Raw genomic sequence first — 27,500 nt, 5'->3', positions numbered from 1 at the left:
CAACCTTTCAGTTTCTGGCCCAACGCTCTAACCACTAGGCTACCTGCCTCTAACCACTAGGCTACCTGCCTCTAACCACTAGGCTACCCTGCCTCTAACCACTAGAATACCTGCCTCTAACCACTAGAATACCTGCCTCTAACCACTAGGCTACCTGCCTCTAACCACTAGGCTACCTGCCTCTAACCACTAGGCAACCTGCCTCTAACCACTAGGCAACCTGCCTCTAACCACTAGGCCACCTGCCTCTAACCACTAGGCCACCTGCCTCTAACCACTAGGCTACCTGCCTCTAACCACTAGGCTACCTGCCTCTAACCACTAGGCTACCCTGCCTCTAACCACTAGGCTACCTGTCTCTAACCACTAGGCTACCTGCCTCTAACCACTAGGCTACCCTGCCTCTAACCACGAGGCTACCTGCCTCTAACCACTAGGCTACTTGCCTCTAACCACTAGGCTACCTGCCTCTAACCACTAGGCTACCTGTCTCTAACCACTAGGCTACCAGCCTCTAACCACTAGGCTACCTGCCTCTAACCACTAGGCTACCTGCCTCTAACCAGTAGGCTACCCTGCCTCCAACCAGTAGGCTACCTGCCTCTAACCACTAGGCTACCTTCCTCTAACCACTAGGCTACCTGCCTCTAACCACTAGGCTACCTGCTTCTAACCACTAGGCTACCTTCCTCTAACCACTAGGCTACCTACCTCTAACCACTAGGCTACCTGCCTCTAACCACTAGGCTACCTGCCTCTAACCACTAGGCTACCTGCCTCTAACCACTAGGCTACCTGCTTCTAACCACTAGGCTACCTGCCTCTAACCACTAGGCTACCCTGCCTCTAACCACTAGGCTACCTGTCTCTAACCACTAGGCTACCTGCCTCTAATCACTAGGCTCCCTGTCTCTAACCACTAGGCTACCTGTCTCTAACCACTAGGCTACCTGCTTCTAACCACTAGGCTACCCTGCCTCTAACCACTAGGCTACCTGCCTCTAATCACTAGGCTCCCTGTCTCTAACCACTAGGCTACCTTCCTCTAATCACTAGGCTCCCTGTCTCTAACCACTAGGCTACCTGTCTCTAACCACTAGGCTACCTGCCTCTAACCACTAGGCTACCCTGCCTCTAACCACTAGGCAACCTGCCTCTAACCACTAGGCTACCTGCCTCTAACCACTAGGCTACCTTCCTCTAATCACTAGGCTCCCTGTCTCTAACCACTAGGCTACCTGCCTCTAACCACTAGGCTCCCTGTCTCTAACCACTAGGCTACCTGTCTCTAACCACTAGGCTACCTGCTGCCCTGATGTCAGTGGGTATATATAATACATGTACAAGTCCAAAACTGGATGTAGCAACTAAGGATAGAAGCTTTAAACAGACTTGAAATGTTACAGAGGCTTGTGGTGACCTATAAAGGAGTTCGATCCTGTTTCTCTGTGTTTTTCTGAAGCTAGACTGTCAGCGCAATAACACACACGGACAAACTACAACTTCAGTGTCCCAGGAGCGCTGGGTGTACAGCAAGGTAAAGCAGTCTTATTTAAATGTTGTTCATTTTTTATTTTGATGCCACAATTTTGAGTGAAAGCTAGCTAGCATTGGGCTCAACTGACTCCAAAGTTACAAAATAAATCACTAAAAAATTAAGAGATCTGTTACCACAGAGATACTATTCAATTATTTAATATGTAAATGTAATATATAATGAGTTCTAATATCTAATTATATGGCTGTTACAATGCCATCTCTATCTTTTCCAGCCTTGTGGTCCCATCCTGAAGAGACACATGAACTTCCTGATTCAGATCATGATCGGATTCATCTCTACATTTGTCACCATTATGGTATGACCACTGACTTGTATTGTTTTCATGTTTAATTCATGTTGATTCATGTTTTATTGTGCAGCTACTGTTATTGTTTTAATGTTTAATGTTGATTCATGTTTTATTGTGCAGCTACTGTTATTGTTTTAATGTGTAATGTTGATTCATGTTTTATTGTGCAGCTACTGTTATTGTTTTAATGTGTAATGTTGATTCATGTTTTATTGTGCAGCTACTGTTATTGTTTTAATGTGTAATGTTGATTCATGTTTTATTGTGCAGCTACTGTTATTGTTTTAATGTGTAATGTTGATTCATGTTTTATTGTGAAGCTACTGTTATTGTTTTAATGTTTAATGTTGATTCATGTTTTATTGTGAAGCTACTATTACTTCCCCAGGTGTTGTGTCTTTAGATGCAAGACAAGTGTAGCATTTAGTACAACTATGGTTCAATACCACAATGTGGACTCGTTGATGTGGATATGAGTGGATAAAAAAACACATTATTCTGTGCACATTTCTATATATTATATCATGTTTTGTTATAGCTTTTTTTTTACTGTTAAAACAAAGGTAAAATCAAAATAATGTGAAAGTGAATAACATTTCCAACGTGCTATACATTGTAAACAAACTGGAACCTTGAAACTTGATCTGTTCCACTGTATTCCAGATTGCTGCCATAGTGATGTCTCTGGTAGTGCTGGCCCTCCAGATTCGGTCCACAGAGCCACCGCTCAACGACAGCCTCGACAGAGTCAAGTACCAACTCAGTCCTCTAGCTGTCACCTGACCTCAGCGTCAACACCACAGATAACCCTGCTCTGCACGAGGACGAGAACTTGATTCATATATACCAAACTGTTATCCTCCTGCTGGTATTTTGTTTGGAACACTAGCTACAGTGAAAATCAACACACGGCTAAATTCCAGTGCCTGAACTCAAATGAAAAACAAACACACGGCTAAATTCCAGTGCCTGAAACGTTCCAGTGCCTGAACTCAAATGAAAAAAATTAAACACATGGTGTGGCTCTCATCCCACCTCTTCCCTGCTGTACAGTTTGGTTAAAGTCTGGGTTTCGTTTGATTTCCTGCACATGATACATGCCAATTGTTCCCCTCAGATCTAACTATTGTACCTTGTTGTTAAAGTGCATAAAAAAATAATGAAACTGCATGTTAATAATGAGTGTATAAGTGTGGTATGACAATGGTGAATGAACAAGCCATTATGAATATCTGTCCAACATGGTGAAAGGTTTGTCATCCTCACAACAACAAGCATCATGTCAGTAAACAACCAGCTCAGAGTTAATAAAATGATATGATTTAAATCATTACTGCTCGTTGTAATTGTGTCAGAATAATTTCCAGAGAGGTGCTATGTTGTGTAGAGAAATGCTATTTCTCATGTAGGTGACCAAACTATTGTTAAGGGGGGGCTACAACTCAGAGTTGAGCCTGTGGGGTCCCCTACAGGATAGCTCCCGCATTACACTAATGGCCAAAACCAGCGCACACACACATGATCTCCGTTGTAGCTGAACGTTGAATGCCCGAAGAGGATTCTACGATGACGGACAGACAACTGAGCCAATGGCGGAAGACTACAGACTACACCCCAGCTGAACCAATCCAAAGATCCGATCTTCCAGAATCAACCTACTTTCTGTTCTATATATAAGTGGTGTACTGATTGTATCGGTCTCTTCTTCGTCTGCGCTTCCGTACGAACCAGCGGGAGAGCCGTAATTACGCTGTTCTAGATATCTTCACTCTGAATAAACTGTAGCTTGTCATACAATTTACCACCTTGTCTGAATCGATCCTTGACCGACTCGTCCGTCTACATATCCAATTGCTAACAGTTGCTATGGCCAATGTAGTAAGTGGAAAGTGGCAGTTATGATTGAACAATATGATTTTATGAACATAACCTCAAAGAGAGCCCATATAAGAAGATACGCAGGCGAATGGAAACACATTGGGAAGGAAATCTAAGCAAAGAGATATATTCAATCCACTAGTACAAAAAAAAAGTGATTTTAACATAAAAACGTATTTATATTTAGTATTTTGATCTTCGACAAGGTTTATTTGCGACATTTTACATTGCCATAGAAACGACTGACGCCAATGCGTCACTGGCAGGAACCAGCAGATTGTCTGAATGAGATTTTGCGCGGAGAGTGAATCGAAGAGAGGTAACGTCAACCGGTCATGACTGTTGTTGACTAGGCTAGCGTTAGACACTGGACAACTTTGTTACAACTCTAGATTAAGGTAATAAGTTAATTGCGTCTGAAGTGTTTTGTGTAACACCCCTCAGCAAATAACGTTAGCAAAGCAACTCAACTGCAACTAAAATTGCAACACAGTTTATACGTGTACCCATATTAGGTAACGTGAGTTACTGTAACGTTGCGTAGCTTCCACCTCAAATAGTACTGAAATACATTTTGTTGAAGATTTGGATTTGTAGTGTTTTGTTAGATCCACCTCATTTAGCTAGACTGAAATTGACATAACTAATGTTTGCTGGCAGGAACCAGCAGATTGTCTGAATGAGATTTTGCGCGGAGAGTGAATCGAAGAGAGGTAACGTCAACCGGTCATGACTGTTGTTGACTAGGCTAGCGTTAGACACTGGACAACTTTGTTACAACTCTAGATTAAGGTAATAAGTTAATTGCGTCTGAAGTGTTTTGTGTAACACCCCTCAGCAAATAACGTTAGCAAAGCAACTCAACTGCAACTAAAATTGCAACACAGTTTATACGTGTACCCATATTAGGTAACGTGAGTTACTGTAACGTTGCGTAGCTTCCACCTCAAATAGTACTGAAATACATTTTGTTGAAGATTTGGATTTGTAGTGTTTTGTTAGATCCACCTCATTTAGCTAGACTGAAATTGACATAACTAATGTTTGCTGAAAAATAAATGTCCCTGTATTGTGTTGTGTGTGTGTGTGTGTGTGTGTTTGTGTGTGTGTTGACAAGGCATACAAGACAGGTAGCTTGTTAAATGCCAACTGATATATTTGGGTTCAATTGTATTAACAAAACATTTATTTGTTTTCAGGATGACATCTTCATCTCTGAAAATGTTTTCATCCTGGAGGAGAATGTGCAGGAAGCAGAGGTGGTACATGCAAATCCATGTTATTTCTAAGACTATTGTTTATTTCAAGTATATGCAGTGATTCTTGAATATAACTATAGCCTAATAGATGCCTTAATTGTTTTCTACCAACAGGAAAGAATGGTTTGTACAGCATGCCAAACGGACCCCTAGGAGCCAGTGTTGCTGTGCTGCGGTAGAGAAGAGGTTCATCGGGACCATCACTAAAGAGCTCGGGGCCCCGCCCATATCCGCCATAGATGGAGCTGACGGAGAGTGAGATCACTCGCTGAATGAACCTGACAGCTCAGAATTACAATCATCTCAGTGCGAGACAAGATATACTATCTATCACTTTGGGGGTGCGGGATAGTGTTCCCGAAAAATGGAGAAGGAGCAGGCCATTCAACAGCGAATTAAAAGATACACCCATCCTTAAAGGGAATCAGAGTGGAATTGTTTTTCCACAGATTAAAAAAAAAAAACTGTTTTAATGGATGTGTTACCTTGTCCTACTGTTATAATGGATGTGTTACCTTGTCCTACTGTTATAATGGATGTGTTACCTTGTCCCAGTCCTATTGTTTTAATGGATGTGTTACCTTGTCCTACTGTTATAATGGATGTGTTACCTTGTCCTACTGTTATAATGGATGTGTTACCTTGTCCTACTGTTATAATGGATGTGTTACCTTGTCCCAGTCCTACTGTTATAATGGATGTGTTACCTTGTCCTACTGTTATAATGGATGTGTTACCTTGTCCTACTGTTATAATGGATGTGTCCCAGTCCTACTGTTATAATGGATGTGTTACCTTGTCCCAGTCCTACTGTTATAATGGATGTGTTACCTTGTCCCAGTCCTACTGTTATAATGGATGTGTTACCTTGTCCCAGTCCTACTGTTATAATGGATGTGTGACCTTGTCCTACTGTTTTAATGGATGTGTTACCTTGTCCTACTGTTTTAATGGATGTGTTACCTTGTCCTACTGTTTTAATGGATCTGTTACCTTGTCCCAGTCCTACTGTTATTATGGATGTGTTACCTTGTCCTACTGTTTTAATGGATGTGTCCCGGCCCTACTGTTATAATGGATGTGTTACCTTGTCCTACTGTTATAATGGATGTTACCTTGTCCTACTGTTATAATGGATGTGTTACCTTGTCCTACTGTTTTAATGGATGTGTTACCTTGTCCTACTGTTTTAATGGATGTGTTACCTTGTCTTACTGTTATAATGGATGTGTTACCTTGTCCTACTGTTATAATGGATGTGTTACCTTGTCCCAGTCCTACTGTTATAATGGATGTGTTACCTTGTCCCAGTCCTACTGTTTTAATGGATGTGTTACCTTGTCCTACTGTTATAATGGATGTGTTACCTTGTCCCAGTCCTACTGTTATAATGGATGTGTTACCTTGTCCCAGTCCTACTGTTATAATGGATGTGTTACCTTGTCCTACTGTTATAATGGATGTGTCCCAGTCCTACTGTTATAATGGATGTGTTACCTTGTCCCAGTCCTACTGTTATAATGGATGTGTTACCTTGTCCCAGTCCTACTGTTATAATGGATGTGTTACCTTGTCCTACTGTTTTAATGGATGTGTTACCTTGTTCTACTGTTTTAATGGATGTGTTACCTTGTCCTACTGTTTTAATGGATCTGTTACCTTGTCCCAGTCCTACTGTTATAATGGATGTGTTACCTTGTCCTACTGTTTTGATGGATGTGTCCCGGCCCTACTGTTATATTGGATGTGTTACCTTGTCCTACTGTTATAATGGATGTTACCTTGTCCTACTGTTATAATGGATGTGTTACCTTGTCCTGCTGTTTTAATGGATGTGTTACCTTGTCCTACTGTTTTAATGGATGTGTTACCTTGTCTTACTGTTATAATGGATGTGTTACCTTGTCCTACTGTTATAATGGATGTGTTACCTTGTCCCAGTCCTACTGTTATAATGGATGTGTTACCTTGTCCCAGTCCTACTGTTTTAATGGATGTGTTACCTTGTCCTACTGTTATAATGGATGTGTTACCTTGTCCCACTGTTATAATGGATGTGTTACCTTGTCCTACTGTTATAATGGATGTGTTACCTTGTCCTACTGTTATTATGGATGTGTTACCTTGTCCCGGTCCTACTGTTATAATGGATGTGTTACCTTGTCCTACTGTTATAATGGAGGTGCTACCTTGTCCCGGTCCTACTGTTTCAACTCTCTCTCTCTCAACCTATGAATGCTCAGCTATGAAAATACAACTGACATTTGCTCCTGTGGTGTTGAACTGTTGCACCCTCTATAACCACTGTGGTGTTGAACTGTTGCACCCTCTATAACCACTGTGGCGTTGAACTGTTGCACCCTCTATAACCACTGTGGTGTTGAACTGTTGCACCCTCTATAACCACTGTGGTGTTGAACTGTTGCACCCTCTATAACCACTGTGGTGTTGAACTGTTTCACCCTCTATAACCACTGTGGGTAATATTTTGATGTAAAAAAGGGCTTTTGTAAAATACATTTGATTGATTGATTGATTGTTTGCTGTGCTGGATACTGTGTATTCACTAACTGTCTGAGTGATGGATTTTTATATAGCATCTGTAACATATGTTGGTGTGTGTATTTCATCTGCATCTTAACTTCTTAAAGTGGCAATCGGCAGTAGATACAACAACACAGTGTCTCCCTGCTCCTCTTTCGGTAAAAAGCTGAGGGATTGTGGCTGGAGAAATGTAACCACTCTCAAATTCATAGACAGAGTTATAGATGCAAGGACTGACCATCCATGATATCAACATTGTTATCCTGTTTCTATGATCTGTTTCCACTACCATATAACCCGGTTAGTTTTGGATAAAGGTGTCTGCTAAATGGTATATTATTAAAGTCTACGTTGACTCTGCCAACCAGTTGCCGAGTGTAGTTACCATTCCTTTCAATAATGCCAGCCAACGCTTGTTGAAGTCAATACTCTAAAGACAGGGACACCGGGATAGTGCGCACTGAAAGTAGTATTATCTTCAAAGCAAGTTAATCTGGTTACGTGTGAACCTGTTGTTATAGTGGACAAGCTAACTAATACAATGTTTTACACAAGGCGCAGACATTAGGTCTATGTCGTAGGCTCGAGTTACGAAATGAATTGTATACAGTGCCTTTTCGTCTGTGTATGCGCGCATTCTGGAAGAAACAGCACACGCAGGGATGAGCCGCCGTGCATCTTGTCCAATTCTACCTTGTGCAGGCAGATATGGTGAACTGGCGATAAACTTTGCTCGTCAAACAAAATCATAAGAAAAGTTAGTCTGATACCGAAACTAAATCACAATGTATTTATAAGGAGCATGCCCCATCATTGGTGAGAATGAGATTTCATGAATCATGATGCTGTCTGCGATTCAAACTCTTGTCGTCTAATCTAATGGTAAATGTGTTACCAACGTGCCAAACAGCCCTGATAATAAACCGCGTTATAGGATACTTATATAGTGTAACGACCCTGGGTTTATAAACACTGTCGATAGCGCGCTGGACTTCGGGCTAGAAGGTCGAGGGTTCGAGACCTGCTCCCTGCCTGTTTAATTACAATATATTGAACACCTACCCACTACTGATATTAACTTTAAACAATTTATAATCAAGCAACATTTCACCAATTATTTAGCTGGCATATCGGCTGCTGACTGGTCGAGTAACCGCTTCGGCCAGGAAGTCCTTCATAAAGATTATTGACACGTCCAATAAATACATCGCCAGACAGACTGACAGGAACCGCTGACTGGATGTACAGCAATACAGCCACCGTCCGCTGCGATTTTGTGCTGAATCGCGACAATCTCTCTACAACACACGCACTCATACTCTAGCCATTACCTGGCAGCATCCCCACTCACACCAGTGTGTGTTTGCCTAGGCCGACCCTCTAGCTGAGGTGTTTCAGGCCTGTTGTTACTGCTAAGAGAACAAACTCTGATCTGGGGCAACGATCGGCTCAAACATGAACGGTTTCAGTTGGTTTATTGGCTCCCTAACTAACAATTATTTCTGTCTCTGGAATAAACTCATTCTCAGACTTGGAGCTACTCTGTAAATTCAGCCATTTTGGGGAGTTCCACAATGCTCTCCCCTGCCACTGACGCAACAATGCCAATACGGCGATTTACAGTTCCGGTTATCAGGCGTTCTAAATCCTAGTGTTTCCGTCCCCCTTTATATGAGAGCTGGTTCCCTTAGAAACGCCTGATCATTTTAGCTTAGCATGTCATGGCTGCCAAGCTAGCTGCGGAGAACCATTCAGTGCAGTACAAGTGCAGTACAGCACTTCCTTTGACATAAAGTTATTTATGACATATATGGATATGTGTCAGTTTGTCACTTTCATGGTCATGTAGTGAAGATCTATTCAGCTACTGAATAAACTGTCTTGAAGATAGCTAAATGTTTTTACGATTTAGATTTAGAGAAAACGTACCAACAAGGGACGACGAGTTTGTCACTTTCCCCATCGACAACCATCTTGACCAAATCCGGTCATGCTCTGCTAAACATCATGTAAACGACCGTGACAGGACGTTCCTGTCAGAAAACCTGCCTGTTTTAACGTCATTTACGGTAGATACGCAGATGAAAGACCGCCCTCCCCACAAGCAGTGGTATAATTAAAGCAGTGCGTGCCGTTGAAACAGTCTGATTTGAGAATAAGGGTCTAGATAAGCAACCAAGTAGATACTCTGTGTGCCCAACATCATTTTTAACAGCTTGTTTTGCTCTTTGATTCTGTTCACAATGGCACAGGTCAACAGATGTCTGAAACAGCTGTTCTTTGGATTCAACATGTTGTTAGGGGTAAGCAATATTAAGATGAGATAACCTCCTACATTTTATTGTTCATTAACTGTACCTGTTGTTGGTTTATTCATACATTTTTCTGCCTGTGTGTCTTTTAACCTCTTTATTTTTTATTTATTATAAATTAGTTCTGTTGTTTGACTACTTTCATTGTGTATGTTTCTAACTTTTCTTGATGTATTAATATATTGATTTGTAAATTGTGACCCGGTTTTCATGGTGTTTTAGATTGCAGGGTGTGTCCTATTGGTTTTGGGAATGACCCGGTTTTCATGGTGTTTTAGATTGCAGGGTGTGTCCTATTGGTTTTGGGAATGACCCGGTTTTCATGGTGTTTCAGATTGCAGGGTGTGTCCTATTGGTTTTGGGAATGATCGCAGCACCACATAATACAGAGGTGAAATTATCCAACTAATTAACAACACAAACAACAACTGTACAATTTAAGTCTCACCCCCCCCCCCTCCCCCCCCCAATGACAATGCTTGTGATCCTGTTTTCCAGCATGACCAAGGAGAGTCAATTGGCTTGACATGGATTATATCGACTGCAGTTGTTTCTGTGCTGCTCTCTCTACTTGGAGCATATGGTGCATACCGAGAGAACATTGTGATACTGAGATTGGTGAATACTTGAATCTCATTGACTCAATACAAAACAGTTTTAAAAACATCACATTATTAGCCTTTCTTGACCATAGTGTTTATATAATACAAAATCTAACTTTTCCTGCAAGAGACAATGATATGGTTGCATGGTAACATTTTTTAAAATGTAATTCAAAAATATATATAATAACATTTTAAAGAAATGTATTAAACAAAACTGTGTGATTGTTTATGATTTACTAATTGTTTGTTTTTGCCCGAAAATGTGTATTTTGTTTTCAGTTCCTTGGAATAATAGGCTTTGGATCAATCCTTTTTCTTATTTTGGGATGTAAAGTGGCTCGTTCAATGCCTGAGGTAAACTTTTCTTTAGATATTTAAAAGTCTATTGCATTATTCTTTAAAAAAATGCATTGATTTTATGCCGATATATCACTAACACTGTTTATCTTAAACTAAGCTGTTATACAGAAGGGTTTGAAAGTTCTCTAGACACAAGCTATTGCTATTATTTATTATTATTTCACAGTTTATATTTTGTACATTTACTTTGTGGCTTAATTAACACTTTAAATTAAATATAAAAGCATCTTAAATTGATGAATCCTCTCAAAATTTGTATTTTTTTCCCTTGTTATTTAAGGCCATGCAACTGATTAAAGAAAACCTCCCTGCAATTACATCAGAAATGATGGCTGATGCAGAGCAGCGACAAACTATCATGGCTCTACAAGTACAAGTACTGTGGAAGTCTACATATTGTCCACAATTATTCATATTCATAAATACGTGGCAAAATTTCAAAAATTCCCAGGTTTTCCATAAATCCTGGATGCAGGATTCTGGATTCCATGTGTAACGGATGTGAAACGGCTAGCTTAGTTAGCGGTGGTGAGCGCTAAATAGCGTTTCAATCGGTGACATCACCTGCTCTGAGACTTTGAAGTAGTGGTTCCCCGCGGCTCTGCAAGGGCTGTGGCTTTTGTGGAGCGATGGGTAACGATGCTTCGTGGGTGACTGTTGTCTGTGTGCAGAGGGTCCCTGGTTCGCGCCCGGGTAGTGGCGAGGGGACGGATTAAAGTTATACTGTTACATTCCCTTGGTAATCTGGGAATCTTCCAGACAGGATTTCTGGAAAACCTGTGAATTTAAAAAAAAATTACCTGAATTTTGCAACCTAATTCATAAAGAAGTCTTAATCTGTCATGATCAATTTGTAAGACTAGCAATGTACATTTCTCACTGTTTCTCACCTCGTGTTCATCTTGTGTTCACTGTCTCTAACCTCGTGTTCATCTTGTGTTCACTGTTTCTAACCTTGTGTTCACCGTTTCTAACCTTGTGTTCACTGTTTCTCACCTTGTGTTCATTGTTTCTCACCTCGTGTTCACTGACAACTGTGTTTGCTGTTGCAGGGTAAGTGTTGTGGAATAATGAGTTACAGAGACTGGGAAAGCAATATTCCAGAGACCTGTCAATGTTCTAGTTTCAAGTCAGACCCATCCCAATGTATGGAGGTTCAAATGACTAAAGATGGCGGCAACTGGGTAAGTAAAAAAAACAAACGTCAGCTGTTTTAAATGGCGCTAGGAGTTTTTAATCCTAACTGTGATTTGAGCAGGAATAACTCCCGGCAACCAACTAATTCAATTACGAGGAATGCTACATATAATAAAAACAATTTACAATTTACAAGTCAAAAGTTTGGACACACCTACTCATTCAAGGGTTTTTCTTTATTTTTACTATTTTCTACATTGTGAAGACATAAAGACTATGAAATAACACATATGGAATCATGTAGTAACCAAAAAAAGTGTTCAACAAATCTAAATAGATTTTAGATTCTTCAAAGCAGCCACCCGTTGCCTTGATGACAGCTTTACACACTCTTGGCATTCTCTCAACCAGCTTCACTTGGAATGCTTTTGCAAAAGTCTTGAAGGAGTTCCCACATATGCTGAGCACTTGTTGGCTGGTTGTCCTTCACTCTGCTGTCCAACTGTCAAAGGAATTGAACAATTCCTATATGTGTTCATTAACCAATTCAATTAAAATGATTCTGTCTGTTTCTAAGAATTTGTAAGATCCTTATTTGCATGAAATAGACAGACACCAGTCTATCAAAATTAGCCAATAGTATTTATTCTCGGAGCGCGCTGCTCATAGAACCCTGTACAACAGTTTATATATCAAATATGACGTCATAGGTTATAAAATGAATCTCCTCCTCTCGACCAGGACAAAGCAGGTTCAAAAGTTCATTCCAACCTTCTAGCGCACACACATGACACACACTATATCTGGATTAACTCCAGAAGTCTCACCATAGTGTATCACTACTTAGCAGACAGTTCCAGATACGGAAAACCTGGAGAGGCTCTCGCTGTCTTATTTGATCGCCACAGAGTTATAGTTGAGTCGGTTCAAGCATAGGTTAATGATCTTCTTTGCTTACTTTAGACATACACAATACATCCTTCCACAATGGTTATCATTTCCATTGACCCCTTATCCATGCTACGTAACCTCTTTCTTAGGGCCTACCATTATTAATCAGATATTGTAAAACAGGGTAGAGTTTAATTAGTTATAGTTCTATTTAAATGTAGATATTGTTTAGTCATTATTCATAAAATTCCTAACACAAACTCATCCCAAACCATCTCAATTGGGTTGAGGTTGGGTGATAGTGGAGGCCAGGTCATCTGATGCCGCACTCTATCACTCTCCTTCTTGGTTAAATATCCCTTACACAGCCTGGAGGTGTTTTGGGTCATTGTCCTGTTGAATAACAAGCGGAAACCAGATGGGATGGCGTATCGCTGCAGAATGTTGTGGTAGCCATGCTGGTTAAGTGTGCTTTGAGTTCTAAATAAATCACCAACAGTGTCACCAGCAAAGCACCCCCCAAACCATCACACCACCTCCTCCATGCTTCACGGTGGGAACTACACATGCCGATATCATCCATTCACCTACTCTGCATCTCACAGACACAGCGGTTGGAGCCAAAAATCTCAAATTTGAACTCAGACCAAAGGACAGATTTCCACCAGTCTATTGTCCATTGCTCGTGTTTCTTGGCCCAAGCAAATCTCTTCTTATTATTGGTGTCCTTTAGTAGTGGTTTCTTTGCAGCAATTCGACCATGAAGGCCTGATTCACACAGTTTCCTCTGAACAGTTGATATGTGTCTGTTACTAGAACATTGTGAAACATTTATTTGGGCTGCAGTTTCTGAGACTGGTAACTCTACTGAACTTATCCTCTGCAGCAGAGGTAACTCTGGGTCTTCTTTTCCTGTGGCGGTCCTCATGAGAGCCAGTTTCATCATAGCTCTTGATGGTTTTTGCGACTGCGCATGAAAAAATTTCTTGACATTTTCCGGGTTGACTGACCTTCATGTCTTAAACTATTGATGGGCTGTCGTTTCTCTTTGCTTAATTGAGCATAATATGGACTTGGTCTTTTACCAAATAGGACAATCTTCTCTATACCACCCCTACCTTGTCACAACACGACTGATTGGCTCAAAGCATTAAGAAGGAAAGACATTCCACAAATGATCTTTTATCAAGGCACCTGTTAATTGAAATGTATTCCCAGGTGACTACCTCATGAAGTTGGTCAAGGGAATGCAAAGAGTGTGCAAAGCTGTCATCAAGGCAAAGGGTGTCTACTTTGAAGAATCTCTCAAATATATTTAGATTTGTTTAACACTATTTTGGTTACTACATGATTCCATATGTGTTATTTCATAGTTGTGATGTCTTCACTATTATTCTACAATGTAGAAAATGGTACAAATAAAGAGAAACCCTGGAATGAGTCGGTGTGTCCACACTATTGACTGCTACTGTATGTCAAAGACATTTGAATCCAATAATGTTATTTTGAAACTTTCTTTTCCTTGCGTTCATTGTTACTTCAGGGAAGATCTGACAAATCTGAAATGATGTGGATCTACAGAGAGGTAATGCTTCTTATTGTCAGCCAAAACACCACCATGCAACGCATTCGGGAGTATTCAGAACCTTTCCCTTTTTTCCACGTTATGTTACATTAAAGCCTTATTTTAAAATGGATTTAAATAAAAAATAACAATTTACTCGTTAATCTACACACAATACCCCATAATGACAAAGTGAAAACAGGTTTGTAGAAATTTTGGCAAATGTATTAAAAATAAAACCAACAGAAATACCTTATTTACATAAGCATTCAGATCCTTCGCTATGAGACTCGATATTGAGCTCAGGTGCATCCTGTTTCCATTTTTTTAATTTAACCTTTTTTTAACAAGGCAAGTCAGTTTAAGAACAAATTCTTATTTACAATGACAGCCTACCACGGCCAAACTCAAACCAGTACGACGTTGGGCCAATTGTGCACCGCCCGCCCTATGGGCTCCCAATCACAGCCGGTTGTGATACAGCCTGGAATCAAACCAGGGTCTGTAGTGACACTTCTAGCACTGAGATGCAGTGCCTTAGACCGCTGCACCACTCAGGAGCCCATTGATCATCCTTGAGATGTTTCTTCAACTTGATTGGAGTCCATCTGCGGTAATTTCAACTGATTGGTCATGATTTGGAAAGGCACACACCTGTCTATTTAAGGTCCCACAGTTGACAGTGCATGTCAGAGAAAAAACCAAGCCATGATGTCAAAGGAATTGTCCGTAGAGCTCAGGATTGTGTCGAGGCACATATCTGGGGAGGGGTAGCAAAATATTTCTGCAGCATTGAAGCCCCGAAGAACACAGTGGACTATATCATTCTTAAATGGAAGAGGTTTGAAACCACCAAGACTCTTCCTAGCCGGCATTACTGAGCAACTTGGGGAGAAGGGCCTTGGTCAGGGAGGTGACAGAGCTCCAGAGTTCCTCTGTGGAGATGGGAGAACCTTCCAGAAGGACAACCATCTCTGCAGCACTCCACCAATCAGGCCATTATGGTACAATGGCCAGACGGAAGCCACTCCTCAGTAAAAGGCATATGTCAGCCTGCTTGGAGGAGTGCTGCAGAGATGGTTGTCCTCCTGGAAGTTAAAGGATTCTCAGACCATGAGAAACAAGATTATCTGGTCTGATGAAACCAAGATTAAACTCTTTGGCCTGAATGCCAAGTGTCACATCTTGATGAAAACTGGCACTATTCCTACGGTGAAGCATGATGGTGAGAGCATCATGCTGTGGGGATGTTTTTCAGAGATAGAGTCTGAGAGATTAGTCAGGATCGAGGGAAAGATGAACGGAGCAAGGCACAGCGAGATTCTTGATGAAAACCTTCTCCAGGGCGCTCAGGACCTCAGACTGGGGCGAAGGTTCACCTTCCAACAGGACAATGGCCCTCAGCACACAGTCAAGACAACGCAGGAGTGGCTTTGGGACAAGTCTCTGAATGTCCTTGAGTGGCCCAGCCAGAGATTGGAATTGAACCCGATTGAACATCTTTGGAGAAACCTGAAAATAGCTGTGCAGCAATGCTCTCCACAGAGCATGAGAGGATCTTCAGAGAAGAATGAGAGGAACTCCCCAAATACAGGTGTACCAAGTCTTACCCAAGAAGACTCGAGGCTGTAATCACTGCCAAAGGTTCTTCAATAAAGTCTTCAGTAAAGGGTCTGAATACTTATGTAAAAGTGATATTTCGGGGGTTTATTTTTTTATATAAATTTGCTAACATTTCTAAAAACTTTTTTTTGCGATGTCGTTATGTTGTAATGTGTGTAGATTGATGAGACAAAATAACAATTGAATCAATTTTTTCTTTGAATACTTTCCGAATGCACTGTATATTACTTCTAAAACACGCTACATTTAGAGGAATCATTCTCTACTGTACTGAACCCTACACCACCCTACCCTACTGAACCCTACTGTACTGAACCCTACCCTACTGAACCCTACCCTACTGTACCCTACCCTACTGAACCCTACTGTACTGAAATCTACCCTACTGTACCCTACTGTACTGAACCCTACCCTACTGAACCCTACCCTACTGAACCCTACTGTACTGAACCCTACCCTACTGTACCCTACCCTACTGTACCCTACCCTACTGAACCCTACACCACCCTACCCTACTGTACCCTACTGTACTGAACCCTACCCTACTGTACCCTACTCTACTGAACCCTACACCACCCTACCCTACTGTACCCTACTGTACTGAACCCTACTGTACTGAACCCTACCCTCCTGTACCCTACTACACTGAACCCTACTCTACTGAACCCTACACCACCCTACCCTACTGAACCCTACCCTACTGTACCCTACTCTACTGAACCCTACTGTACCCTACTACACTGAACCCTACACCACCCTACCCTACTGAACCCTACCCTACTGTACCCTACTCTACTGAACCCTACACCACCCTACCCTACTGTAGCCTACTGTACTGAACCCTACCCTACTGTAGCCTACTGTACTGAACCCTACCCTACTGTACCCTACTGTACTGAACCCTACACCACCCTACCCTACTGTACCCTACTACACTGAACCCTACTCTACTGAACCCTACTCTACTGTACCCTACTTTACTGTACCCTACTCTACTGTACCCTACTCTACTGTACCCTACTACACTGAACCCTACTCTACTGAACCCTACTGTACTGTACCCTACTTTACTGTACCCTACTCTACTGTACCCTACTTTACTGTACCCTACTCTACTGTACCCTACTCTACTGTACCCTACTCTACTGTACCCTACTGTACTGAACCCTACACCACCCTACCCTACTGTACCCTACTACACTGAACCCTACTCTACTGAACCCTACTCTACTGTACCCTACTTTACTGTACCCTACTCTACTGAACCCTACTCTACTGTACCCTACTCTACTGTACCCTACTCTACTGAACCCTACTCTACTGTACCCTACTCTACTGTACCCTACTGTACTGAACCCTACTCTACTGAACCCTACTCTACTGAACCCTACACCACCCTACCCTACTCTACTTAACCCTACTCTACTGAACCCTACTCTACTGAACCCTACACCACCCTACCCTACTCTACTGAACCCTACTCTACTGAACCCTACTCTACTGTATCCTACTCTACTGAACCCTACTCTACTGAACCCTACCCTACTGAGCCCTACTCTACTGTACAATACTCTACTGTACCCTACTCTACTGTACTCTACTCTACTGTACTCTACTGTACCCTACTCAACTTTACTCTACTGTACTCTACTCTACTGTACTCTACTGTACCCTACTCAACTTTACCCTACTGTACTGTACTGTACTGTACTCTACTGTACTCTACTCTACTGTACTCTACTGCACTCTACGGTACTCTACTGTACTCTACTCTACTGTACTGTACTCTACTCTACTGCACTCTACTGTACTCTACTGTACTGTACTCTACTGTACTTTACTCTACTCTACTGTACTCTACTGTACTCTACTCTACTCTACTCTACCCTACTGAACCCTACACCACCCTACCCTACTCTACTGAACCCTACACCACCCTACCCTACTCTACTGAACCCTACTCTACTGAACCCTACTCTACTGTACCCTACTCTACTGAACCCTACCCTACTGAGCCCTACTCTACTGTACCCTACTCTACTCTACTCTACTCTACTGTACTCTACTGTACCCTACTCAACTGTACCCTACTGTACTGTACTGTACTCTACTCTACTCTACTGTACTCTACTCTACTCTACTGTACTCTACTGCACTCTACTGTACTGTACTCTACTGTACTTTACTCTACTCTGCTGTACTCTACTGTACTCTACTCTACTCTACTCTACCCTACTGAACCCTACACCACCCTACCTTACTCTACTGTACCCTACTTTACTGTACTCTACTTTACTGTACTCTACTTTACTGTACTCTACTGTACTCTACTGTACTCTACTGTACTGTACTGCACTCTACTGTACTCTACTCTACTGTAATCTACTCTACTCTACCCTACTGAACCCTACACCACCCTACCCTACTGTACTGAACCCTACTCTACTGTACCCTACTGTACTGAACCCTACACCACCCTACCCTACTGTACCCTACTACACTGAACCCTACTCTACTGAACCCTATTGTACCCTACTACACTGAACCCTACACCACCCTACCCTACTGAACCCTACCCTACTGTACCCTACTCTACTGAACCCTACACCACCCTACCCTACTGTAGCCTACTGTACTGAACCCTACCCTACTGTAGCCTACTGTACTGAACCCTACCCTACTGTACCCTACTGTACTGAACCCTACACCACCCTACCCTACTGTACCCTACTACACTGAACCCTACTCTACTGAACCCTACTCTACTGTACCCTACTTTACTGTACCCTACTCTACTGTACCCTACTCTACTGTACCCTACTCTACTGTACCCTACTGTACTGAACCCTACTGTACTGTACCCTACTACACTGAACCCTACTCTACTGAACCCTACTGTACTGTACCCTACTTTACTGTACCCTACTCTACTGTACCCTACTCTACTGTACCCTACTGTACTGTACCCTACTTTACTGTATCCTACTCTACTGTACCCTACTCTACTGTACCCTACTGTACTGAACCCTACACCACCCTACCCTACTGTACCCTACTACACTGAACCCTACTCTACTGAACCCTACTCTACTGTACCCTACTTTACTGTACCCTACTCTACTGTACCCTACTCTACTGAACCCTACTCTACTGCACCCTACTCTACTGTACCCTACTGTACTGAACCCTACTCTACTGAACCCTACTCTACTGAACCCTACACCACCCTACCCTACTCTACTGAACCGTACTCTACTGAACCCTACTCTACTGAACCCTACACCACCCTACCCTACTCTACTGAACCCTACTCTACTGAACCCTACTCTACTGTACCCTACTCTACTGAACCCTACTCTACTGAACCCTACCCTACTGAGCCCTACTCTACTGTACAATACTCTACTGTACCCTACTCTACTGTACTCTACTCTACTGTACTCTACTGTACCCTACTCAACTTTACCCTACTGTACTGTACTGTACTCTACTCTACTGTACTCTACTGCACTCTACTGTACTCTACTGTACTCTACTGTACTGTACTCTACTCTACTGTACTCTACTGAACCCTACACCACCCTACCCTACTCTACTGAACCCTACTCTACTGAACCCTACTCTACTGTACCCTACTCTACTGAACCCTACTCTACTGTACTCTACTGTACTGTACTCTACTGTACTCTACTCTACTGTACTCTACTGTACTCTACTCTACTCTACTCTACTCTACCCTACTGAACCCTACACCACCCTACCTTACTCTACTGTACCCTACTTTACTGTACTCTACTTTACTGTACTCTACTTTACTGTACTCTACTGTACTCTACTGTACTGTACTGCACTCTACTGTACTCTACTCTACTGTACTCTACTCTACTGTAATCTACTCTACTCTACTCTACCCTACTGAACCCTACACCACCCTACCCTACTCTACTGTACCCTACTCAACTGTACCCTACTGTACTGTACTGTACTCTACTCTACTGTACTCTACTCTACTCTACTGTACTCTACTGCACTCTACTCTACTCTACTGTACTCTATTGTCCTCTACTGCACTCTACTGTACTCTACTGTACTCTACTCTACTGTACTGTACTCTACGCTACTCTACTATACTCTACTCTACTCTACTGTACTCTACTCTACTCTACTCTACTGTACTCTACTCTACTCTACTCTACTGTATTCTACTCTACTCTACTCTACTCTACTGTACTCCACTGTACTCTACTCTACTGTACTCTACTGTACTCTACTGTACTGTACTCTTCTGTACTCTACTGTACCCTACTGTACTCTACTGTACTGTACTCTACTGTACTATACTGTACTCTACTGTACTCTACTATACTGTACTCTACTGTACTGTACTCTACTGTACCCTACTCTACTCTACTATACTCTACTGTACTCTACTCTACTGTACTCTACTCTACTTTACTCTACTTTACTCTACTCTACTCTACTGTACTCTACTCTACTTTACTCTACTTTACTCTACTGCACTCTACTCTACTGTACTCTACTCTACTGTACTCTACTGTACTATACTCTACCCTACTGTACTCTATTCTACTGTACTCTACTGTACTCTACTTTACTCCACTCTGCTGTACTCTACTCTACTGTACTCTACTCTACTGTACTGTACTCTACTATACTCTACTGCACTCTACTCTACTGTACTCTACTCTACTGTACTCTACTCTACCCTACTGTACTGTACTGTACTATACTCTACTGTACTGTACTCTACTCTACTGTACTCTACTGTACTATACTGTACTATACTGTACCCTACTGTACTGTACTATACTCTACTGTGCTCTACTCTACTCTACTCTACTGTACTGTACTGTACTCTACTCTACTCTACTGTACTCTATTGTACCCTACTCTACTCTACTGTACTCGACTCGACTCTACTCTACTGTACCCTACTCTACTCTACTGTACTGTACTCTACTGTACTCTACTGTACTGTACTCTACTGTGCACTACTGTACTCTACTCTACTGTACTCTACTCTATTCTACTGTACCCTACTCTACTATACCCTACTGTACCCTACTCTACTCTACTGTACTCTACTCTACTGTACTCCACTCTACTCTACTCTACTCTACTCTACTCTACTCTACTGTACTGTACTCTACTCTATTCTACTGTACCCTACTCTACTATACCCTACTGCACCCTCCTCTACTCTACTGTACCCTACTCTACTCTACTGTACTCCACTCTACTCTACTGTATTCTACTGTACTCTTCTGTACTCTACTGTACTCTACTCTACTGTACTCTATTCTACTCTACTGTACTGTACTGTGCTCTACTGTACTCTACTCTACTCTACTTTACTGTACTCTACTCTACTTTACTCTACTCTACTGTACTCTACAGCACTCTACTCTACTGTACTCTACTCTACTGTACTCTACTGTACTCTTCTGTACTCTACTGTACTCTACTGTACCCTACTCTACTGTACCCTAGTCTACTGCACTGTACTATACTCTACTATACTGTACTCTACTGTACTCTACTCTACTGTACTATACTCTACTCTAGTCTACTGCACTGTACTATACTCTACTCTACTGTACCCTCTACTGTACTGTACCCTAGTCTACTGTACCCTAGTCTACTGTACACAAGCTAACTCTACTTGAGTTTCTTACAATTGAAGAGAGGGCCCATGACCTCTTGATCGATTGATCTTGGTCTTCCAACCACTCAAGACCACATAAAGAACCACCTTGTCATTGTCTCAACTCACACTGGGTCTTGAGTCTATGGGTCCCATAGACCCATTGGGACCAATGTCCTGGTATACATCTTGGTCTTGGCTCCTGGATATTACCTTGGTCTTTGTTTTACAAACCACATGCAACACAATTTGATGAAAGCAATGCTCTCTTATCATTTTTTAACCTTTATTTAACCAGTCAGTTAAGAACACATTCTTATTTTCAATGACGGCCTGGGAACAGTGGGTTAACTGCCTGTTCAGGGGCAGAACGACAGATTTGTACCTTGTCAGCTCGGGGGTTTGAACTCGCAACCTTCCGGTTACTAGTCCAACGCTCTAACCACTAGGCTACGCTGCCGCCCCAGCAGACCAATGAATGTATCACTCTTGACCCATCAAAATCCCCACCCAGTTGACTACTTTTAAATGGTGGAAGCAATGTGGCAATGTCTATACCAAAACAAAGTGATATCCTTCTAGACTAGAGCCCTCCTTTTACTGTATATGTCATGGACCAATGAATGTAAATATCAATATCTAATGGACCAATGAATGTAAATATCAATATCTAATGGACCAATGAATGTAAATATCAATATCTAATGGACCAATGAATGTAAATACCAATATCTAATGGACCAATGAATGTAAATATCAATATCTAATGGACCAATGAATGTAAATATCAATATCTAATGGACCAATGAATGTAAATATCAATATCTAATGGACCAATGAATGTAAATATCAATATCTAATGGACCAATGAATGTAAATATCAATATCTAATGGACCAATGAATGTAAATACCAATATCTAATGGACCAATGAATGTAAATACCAATATCTAATGGACCAATGAATGTAAATACCAATATCTAATGGACCAATGAATGTAAATATCAATATCTAATGGACCAATGAATGTAAATACCAATATCTAATGGACCAATGAATGTAAATATCAATATCTAATGGACCAATGAATGTAAATACCAATATCTAATGGACCAATGAATGTAAATATCAATATCTAATGGACCAATGTATGTAAATACCAATATCTAATGGACCAATGAATGTAAATATCAATATCTAATGGACCAATGAATGTAAATATCAATATCTAATGGATCAATGAATGTAAATATCAATGTATGTGTCTCTCCTCTCAGCCCTGTGGTCCTCTCATCTTGGAGAACTTCGACTCTGCGTTTAAGTCCGTACTTGGATTCTTCCTTGGATTCGGTTTGTATGCTGTAAGGAATCATATGTAATCATTTTGCTAATACATTATACATAACTGTCACGCCCTGGTCTTAGTATTTAGTGGTTTCTTTATTATTTTGGTCAGGCCAGGGTGTGACATGGGGTTATTATGTGGTGTGTTTTGTCTTGGGGTTTTTGTAGGTATTGGGATTGTGGTATAGTGGGGTTATCTAGAAAAGTCTATGGTTGCCTGAAGTGGTTCTCAATCAGAGGCAGGTTTATCATTGTCTCTGATTGGGAACCATATTTAGGCAGCCATATTCTTTGAGTGTTTGGTGGGTGATTGTTCCTGTCTCTGTGTTTGTTTGCACCAGATAAGGCTGTTTAGGTTTTCACGTTACGGTTTCTTGTTTTGTATTGTTTGGGTTTATCTTTTATTAAAGATGAATCAAAAATAACCACGCTGCATTTTGGTCCTCCTCTCCTTTGACGGAAGAAAACAATAACAAATATTCAACCAAACTCAATTTAACTCCTTTTGTCATTGATTTACCCGTCCTCCCATGTTTGATTGAATTCCAGCCATACTGCGTTATGGGTAATGTAGTTTTGTAATATCCTTCCCACAGTGTATTGGGCAAGTGTTATCCGGCGTGATGATTCGTCAGGTCAAGAAGGTGCAGTCTACTGACGTCCCTGAGCCTATAGAAGATGGACATCGTTTCACACCGCAATTCCAGGCAATTCGCCATGTGGAGGGAGTTGCGGGAGTTGAACCGACGACCTTCTACCCATAACCAGGGATGAGGTCAGGGTTTCAGTTTGTTGGCATCCTGGCAAGCGGCGAGGAGTAGAAGGTGCTTGAACAACGTGAGACGAGGTGCAACCAGATAAAGAAGATGAGTGTTCGGGAACGAAAAGGCACAACTCACTGCTCACAGTTATAAATGAATGCATTTTGGAGTCACTGTTATTGTAAATCAAGTCTGTTTTAATGAATAATCCTGAATGAATCGTGAGTAAGGATGAGTGAGAAACTTACAGAGGCGCTAATATCACAACTCACTGCTCACAGTTATAAACATGACGCTTTGTTTATCTCATTTGTGTATAACATTATTATTTCTTAAATCATAACAAAGGTGAGTCTGTCCACAGCTTTTCTGGTCCTTCTGATGCAGTCCATTAAAACGGAGCAAAACGTCATGATTTTAACTCAACTTAGACTAGTAACGTATCAAGCTTTTAACTAAGAACGAAAGTCATGCTTTAAAAAAAAAAACTTTTACATTCAGGCTAGAAGAGTAAGAAGTGACCTTCGTGTGACCTTAGTGTGTCCTTAGTGTGTCCTTAGTATGACCTTAGTGTGACCATAGTGTGACCTTTAGAGTGAGACATTATGAAGCACTGTAATAGGGACGTTCTGCTCTAGATGCACTAACAACAATGAATGTCTGCGTCCCAAACGGTAACCTCTTCTCTACTACCCCATAAGGGCTCTGGTCATAAATAGTGCACTACATAGGGAATAGGGTGCAGTTTGGGAAGCAGACCAACGTAATCAGGAAGCTCTGCTCCAACCCCACACTGACAATATGCTCTGTCTTCTGTCTTCAATATGGCTTGTAAATCAGCTTTCTGAGATGAGCTTTGTTGTTTACGTTGGAAATCATGTCTTATTGTACACAGCTAAATTGCTAGATTGTATTTCCACAGTAACGTGTCGTCAGAAACCAAACGTCTAGAGACTAAACGTCCATGCAAGCAGCACTGGAGACACTGCAGTGACCCCCCTGTGACACAATAAATTATGTCGTTTGGAGTCACTGTTATTGTAAATCAAGTCTGTTTTAATGAATAATCCTGAATGAATCGTGAGTAAGGATGAGTGAGAAACTTACAGAGGCGCTAATATCTGAAACACAACCAAAACAAACAGCAGCCACAAGCTTGATGTAATCATTATGCGCCATGAATATGGGACCAAATACTACACTTTTGACTACTTTAATACACCTATGAGTGAATTTATACAAAAAAAGTGCTGTAATTTCTTAACAGTTCACCTGATATAGACAACAAGACACTCAAATGAAAGCTGGCAGGCTGCACTTTAACCTCACAGTTTAACCTCACAGTTTGTATCCTTTAAAATCCAAAGTGATGGAGTACAGAACCAAAACAGCAACACAAAATGGTGTTGTTACATACGGCTCTTGGAGGAGGGAAACGCGACACCCTGCTACATCTCAACTCCTTGGAGGAGGGAAACGCGACACCCTGCTACATCTCAACTCCTTGGAGGAGGGAAACGCGACACCCTGCTACATCTCAACTCCTTGGAGGAGGGAAACGCGACACCCTGCTACATCTCAACTCCTTGGAGGAGGGAAACGCGACACCCTGCTACATCTCAACTCCTTGGAGGAGGGAAACGCGACACCCTGCTACATCTCAACTCCTTGGAGGAGGGAAACGCGACACCCTGCTACATCTCAACTCCTTGGAGGAGGGAAACGCGACACCCTGCTACATCTCAACTCCTTGGAGGAGGGAAACGCGACACCCTGCTACATCTCAACTCCTTGGAGGAGGGAAACGCGACACCCTGCCACATCTCAACTCCTTGGAGGAGGGAAACGCGACACCCTGCTACATCTCAACTCCCCGTGGAGTGAAACAGTATGTGATCGTAGGTGGAAGGACGACAGAGGCAGAGAAACACAATACAGTTTACAGGGGAATTTATTCTTCCTCAACACAGGTAATGTGGGGAAAAGGGGGTCTGGACGGAACCAAAGCAAAGAAAGTAAAAGAGTCCCGTCTCCGACCTTACATGCCTTCCCACTACTTACCTAGCCTTTAGCACCACCTGGTGCGCTCTTCCTCCTCTATTCCCTCCTCTATTCCTCCTCTCTTCCTCCTCTCTTCCACCTCTATTCCTCCTCTATTCCTCCCCTATTCCTCCTCTCTTCCTCCTCTCTTCCTCCTCTATTCCTCCTCTCTTCCTCCTCTCTTCCTCCTCTATTCCTCCTCTCTTCCTCCTCTCTTCCTCCTCTATTCTCTCCCCTATTCCTCCTCTCTTCCTCCTCTATTCCTCCTCTCTTCCTCCTCTCTTCCTCCTCTATTCCTCCTCACTTCCTCCTCTCTTCCTCCTCTCTTCCTCCTCTCTTCCTCCTCTATTCCTCCTCTCTTCCTCCTCTATTCCTCTTCTCTTCCTCCTCTATTCCTCCTCTCTTCCTCCTCTATTCCTCCTCTCTTCCTCCTCTATTCCTCCTCTCTTCCTCCTCTATTCCTCCTCTCTTCCACCTCTATTCCTCCTCTCTTCCTCCTCTATTCCTCCTCTCTTCCTCCTCTATTCCTCCTCTCTTCCTCCTCTATTCTCTCCCCTATTCCTCCTCTATTCCTCCTCTCTTCCTCCTCTATTCCTCCTCTCTTCCTCCTCTATTCTCTCCCCTATTCCTCCTCTATTCCTCCTCTCTTCCTCCTCTATTCCTCCTCTCTTCCTCCTCTCTTCCTCCTCTATTCCTCCTCTATTCCTCCTCTCTTCCTCCTCTATTCCTCCTCTATTCCTCCTCTCTTCCTCCTCTATTCCTCCTCTCTTCCTCCTCTCTTCCTCCTCTATTCCTCCTCTCTTCCTCCTCTATTCCTCCTCTCTTCCTCCTCTATTCCTCCTCTCTTCCTCCTCTATTCCTCCTCTCTTCCTCCTCTCTTCCTCCTCTCGTCCTCCTCTCTTCCTCCTCTCGTCCTCCTCTCGTCCTCCTCTCTTCCTCCTCTATTCCTCCTCTCTTCCACCTCTCTTCCTCCTCTCTTCCTCCTCTATTCCTCCTCTATTCCTCCTCTCTTCCTCCTCTCGTCCTCCTCTATTCCTCCTCTCTTCCTCCTCTCTTCCTCCTCTCTGCCTCCTCTCTTCCTCCTCTATTCTCTTCTTACTTCCTCCTCTCTGCCTCCTCTCTTCCTCCTCTATTCTCTTCTTACTTCCTCCTCTCTGCCTCCTCTCTTCCTCCTCTATTCACACCTCTATTCCTCCTCTCTTCCACCTCTCTTCCTCTCTCTCCCAAAACTCTCCTCCTCTCCCCCACCTCTCTTCCTCTCTCTCCCAAAACTGCTCCTCCTCTCTCCCACCACTCTTCCTTGTCTATTCCCTCCTCTATTCCTCCTCTCTTCCTGCTCTCTTCCTGCTCTCTTCCTCCTCTCTTCCTCCTCTCTCCCTCCACTCGTCCTTGTCTATTCCCTCCTCTATTCCCTCCTCTATTCCTCCTCTATTCCCTCCTCTCTTCCTCCTCTCTTCCTGCTCTCTTCCTCCTCTCTTCCTGCTCTCTTCCTGCTCTCTTCCTGCTCTCTTCCTGCTCTCTTCCTCCTCTCTTCCTCCTCTATTCTCTCCTCTATTCCCTCCTCTCTCCCACCACTCCTCCTCCTCTCTCCCACCACTCTTCCTCCTCTCTTCTCCTCTCTTCCTCCTCTCTTCTCCTCTCTTCCTTCCTCTCTTCTCTTCTCTTCC

The 27,500-nt window shown here is 42.3% G+C and overlaps 2 protein-coding genes and 1 long non-coding RNA gene across 6 annotated transcripts in view; all 3 read left to right on the top strand.

Moving 5' to 3' along the window:
• The window catches only part of LOC109876570 (23 kDa integral membrane protein), an 8,212-nt gene extending 5,029 nt beyond the window's left edge, over positions 1-3,183 (top strand). For all 4 annotated transcript variants that reach the window (XM_031815249.1, XM_031815247.1, XM_031815246.1 and 1 more), the window contains 3 exons: positions 1,463-1,537; positions 1,773-1,856; positions 2,514-3,183. In XM_031815249.1, coding sequence (XP_031671109.1) covers positions 1,463-1,537; positions 1,773-1,856; positions 2,514-2,633 — 279 coding nt within the window. In that variant the 3' untranslated portion in view covers positions 2,634-3,183. The remainder of the gene's footprint in view (positions 1-1,462; positions 1,538-1,772; positions 1,857-2,513) is intronic.
• Positions 3,184-4,392: 1,209 nt separating this feature from the next.
• Positions 4,393-5,519, top strand: LOC116360543 (uncharacterized). Its single transcript, XR_004207011.1, has 3 exons — positions 4,393-4,520; positions 4,928-4,987; positions 5,102-5,519. It is a non-coding gene; the product is annotated as an uncharacterized LOC116360543 (long non-coding RNA).
• Positions 5,520-9,595: 4,076 nt separating this feature from the next.
• LOC109876568 (CD9 antigen) lies at positions 9,596-24,159 on the top strand. Its single transcript, XM_031815245.1, has 9 exons — positions 9,596-9,834; positions 10,178-10,234; positions 10,342-10,461; positions 10,728-10,802; positions 11,089-11,184; positions 11,861-11,992; positions 14,380-14,421; positions 22,966-23,049; positions 23,629-24,159. The coding sequence occupies exons 1-9, from the start codon at positions 9,775-9,777 to the stop codon at positions 23,794-23,796; spliced, it is 834 nt and encodes a 277-aa protein (XP_031671105.1). The 5' UTR covers positions 9,596-9,774; the 3' UTR covers positions 23,797-24,159.
• Positions 24,160-27,500: the final 3,341 nt, after the last annotated feature.

This window comes from Oncorhynchus kisutch, unplaced genomic scaffold, assembly GCF_002021735.2.
Source record: "Oncorhynchus kisutch isolate 150728-3 unplaced genomic scaffold, Okis_V2 Okis09a-Okis19a_hom, whole genome shotgun sequence".
Taxonomy (NCBI): Eukaryota; Metazoa; Chordata; class Actinopteri; order Salmoniformes; family Salmonidae; genus Oncorhynchus; species Oncorhynchus kisutch.
This window is presented reverse-complemented; position numbering and strand designations above follow the sequence as displayed.

Coding starts and splice junctions, on each gene's coding strand:
- LOC109876568 (XM_031815245.1), top strand. CDS start 9,775: ATGGCACAGGTCAACAGATGTCTGAAACAGCTGTTCTTTGGATTCAAC. Junction 10,235..10,341: donor CAGCACCACATAATACAGAG/GTGAAATTATCC, acceptor CCTGTTTTCCAG/CATGACCAAGGAGAGTCAAT. Junction 23,050..23,628: donor TTGGATTCGGTTTGTATGCT/GTAAGGAATCAT, acceptor TCCTTCCCACAG/TGTATTGGGCAAGTGTTATC.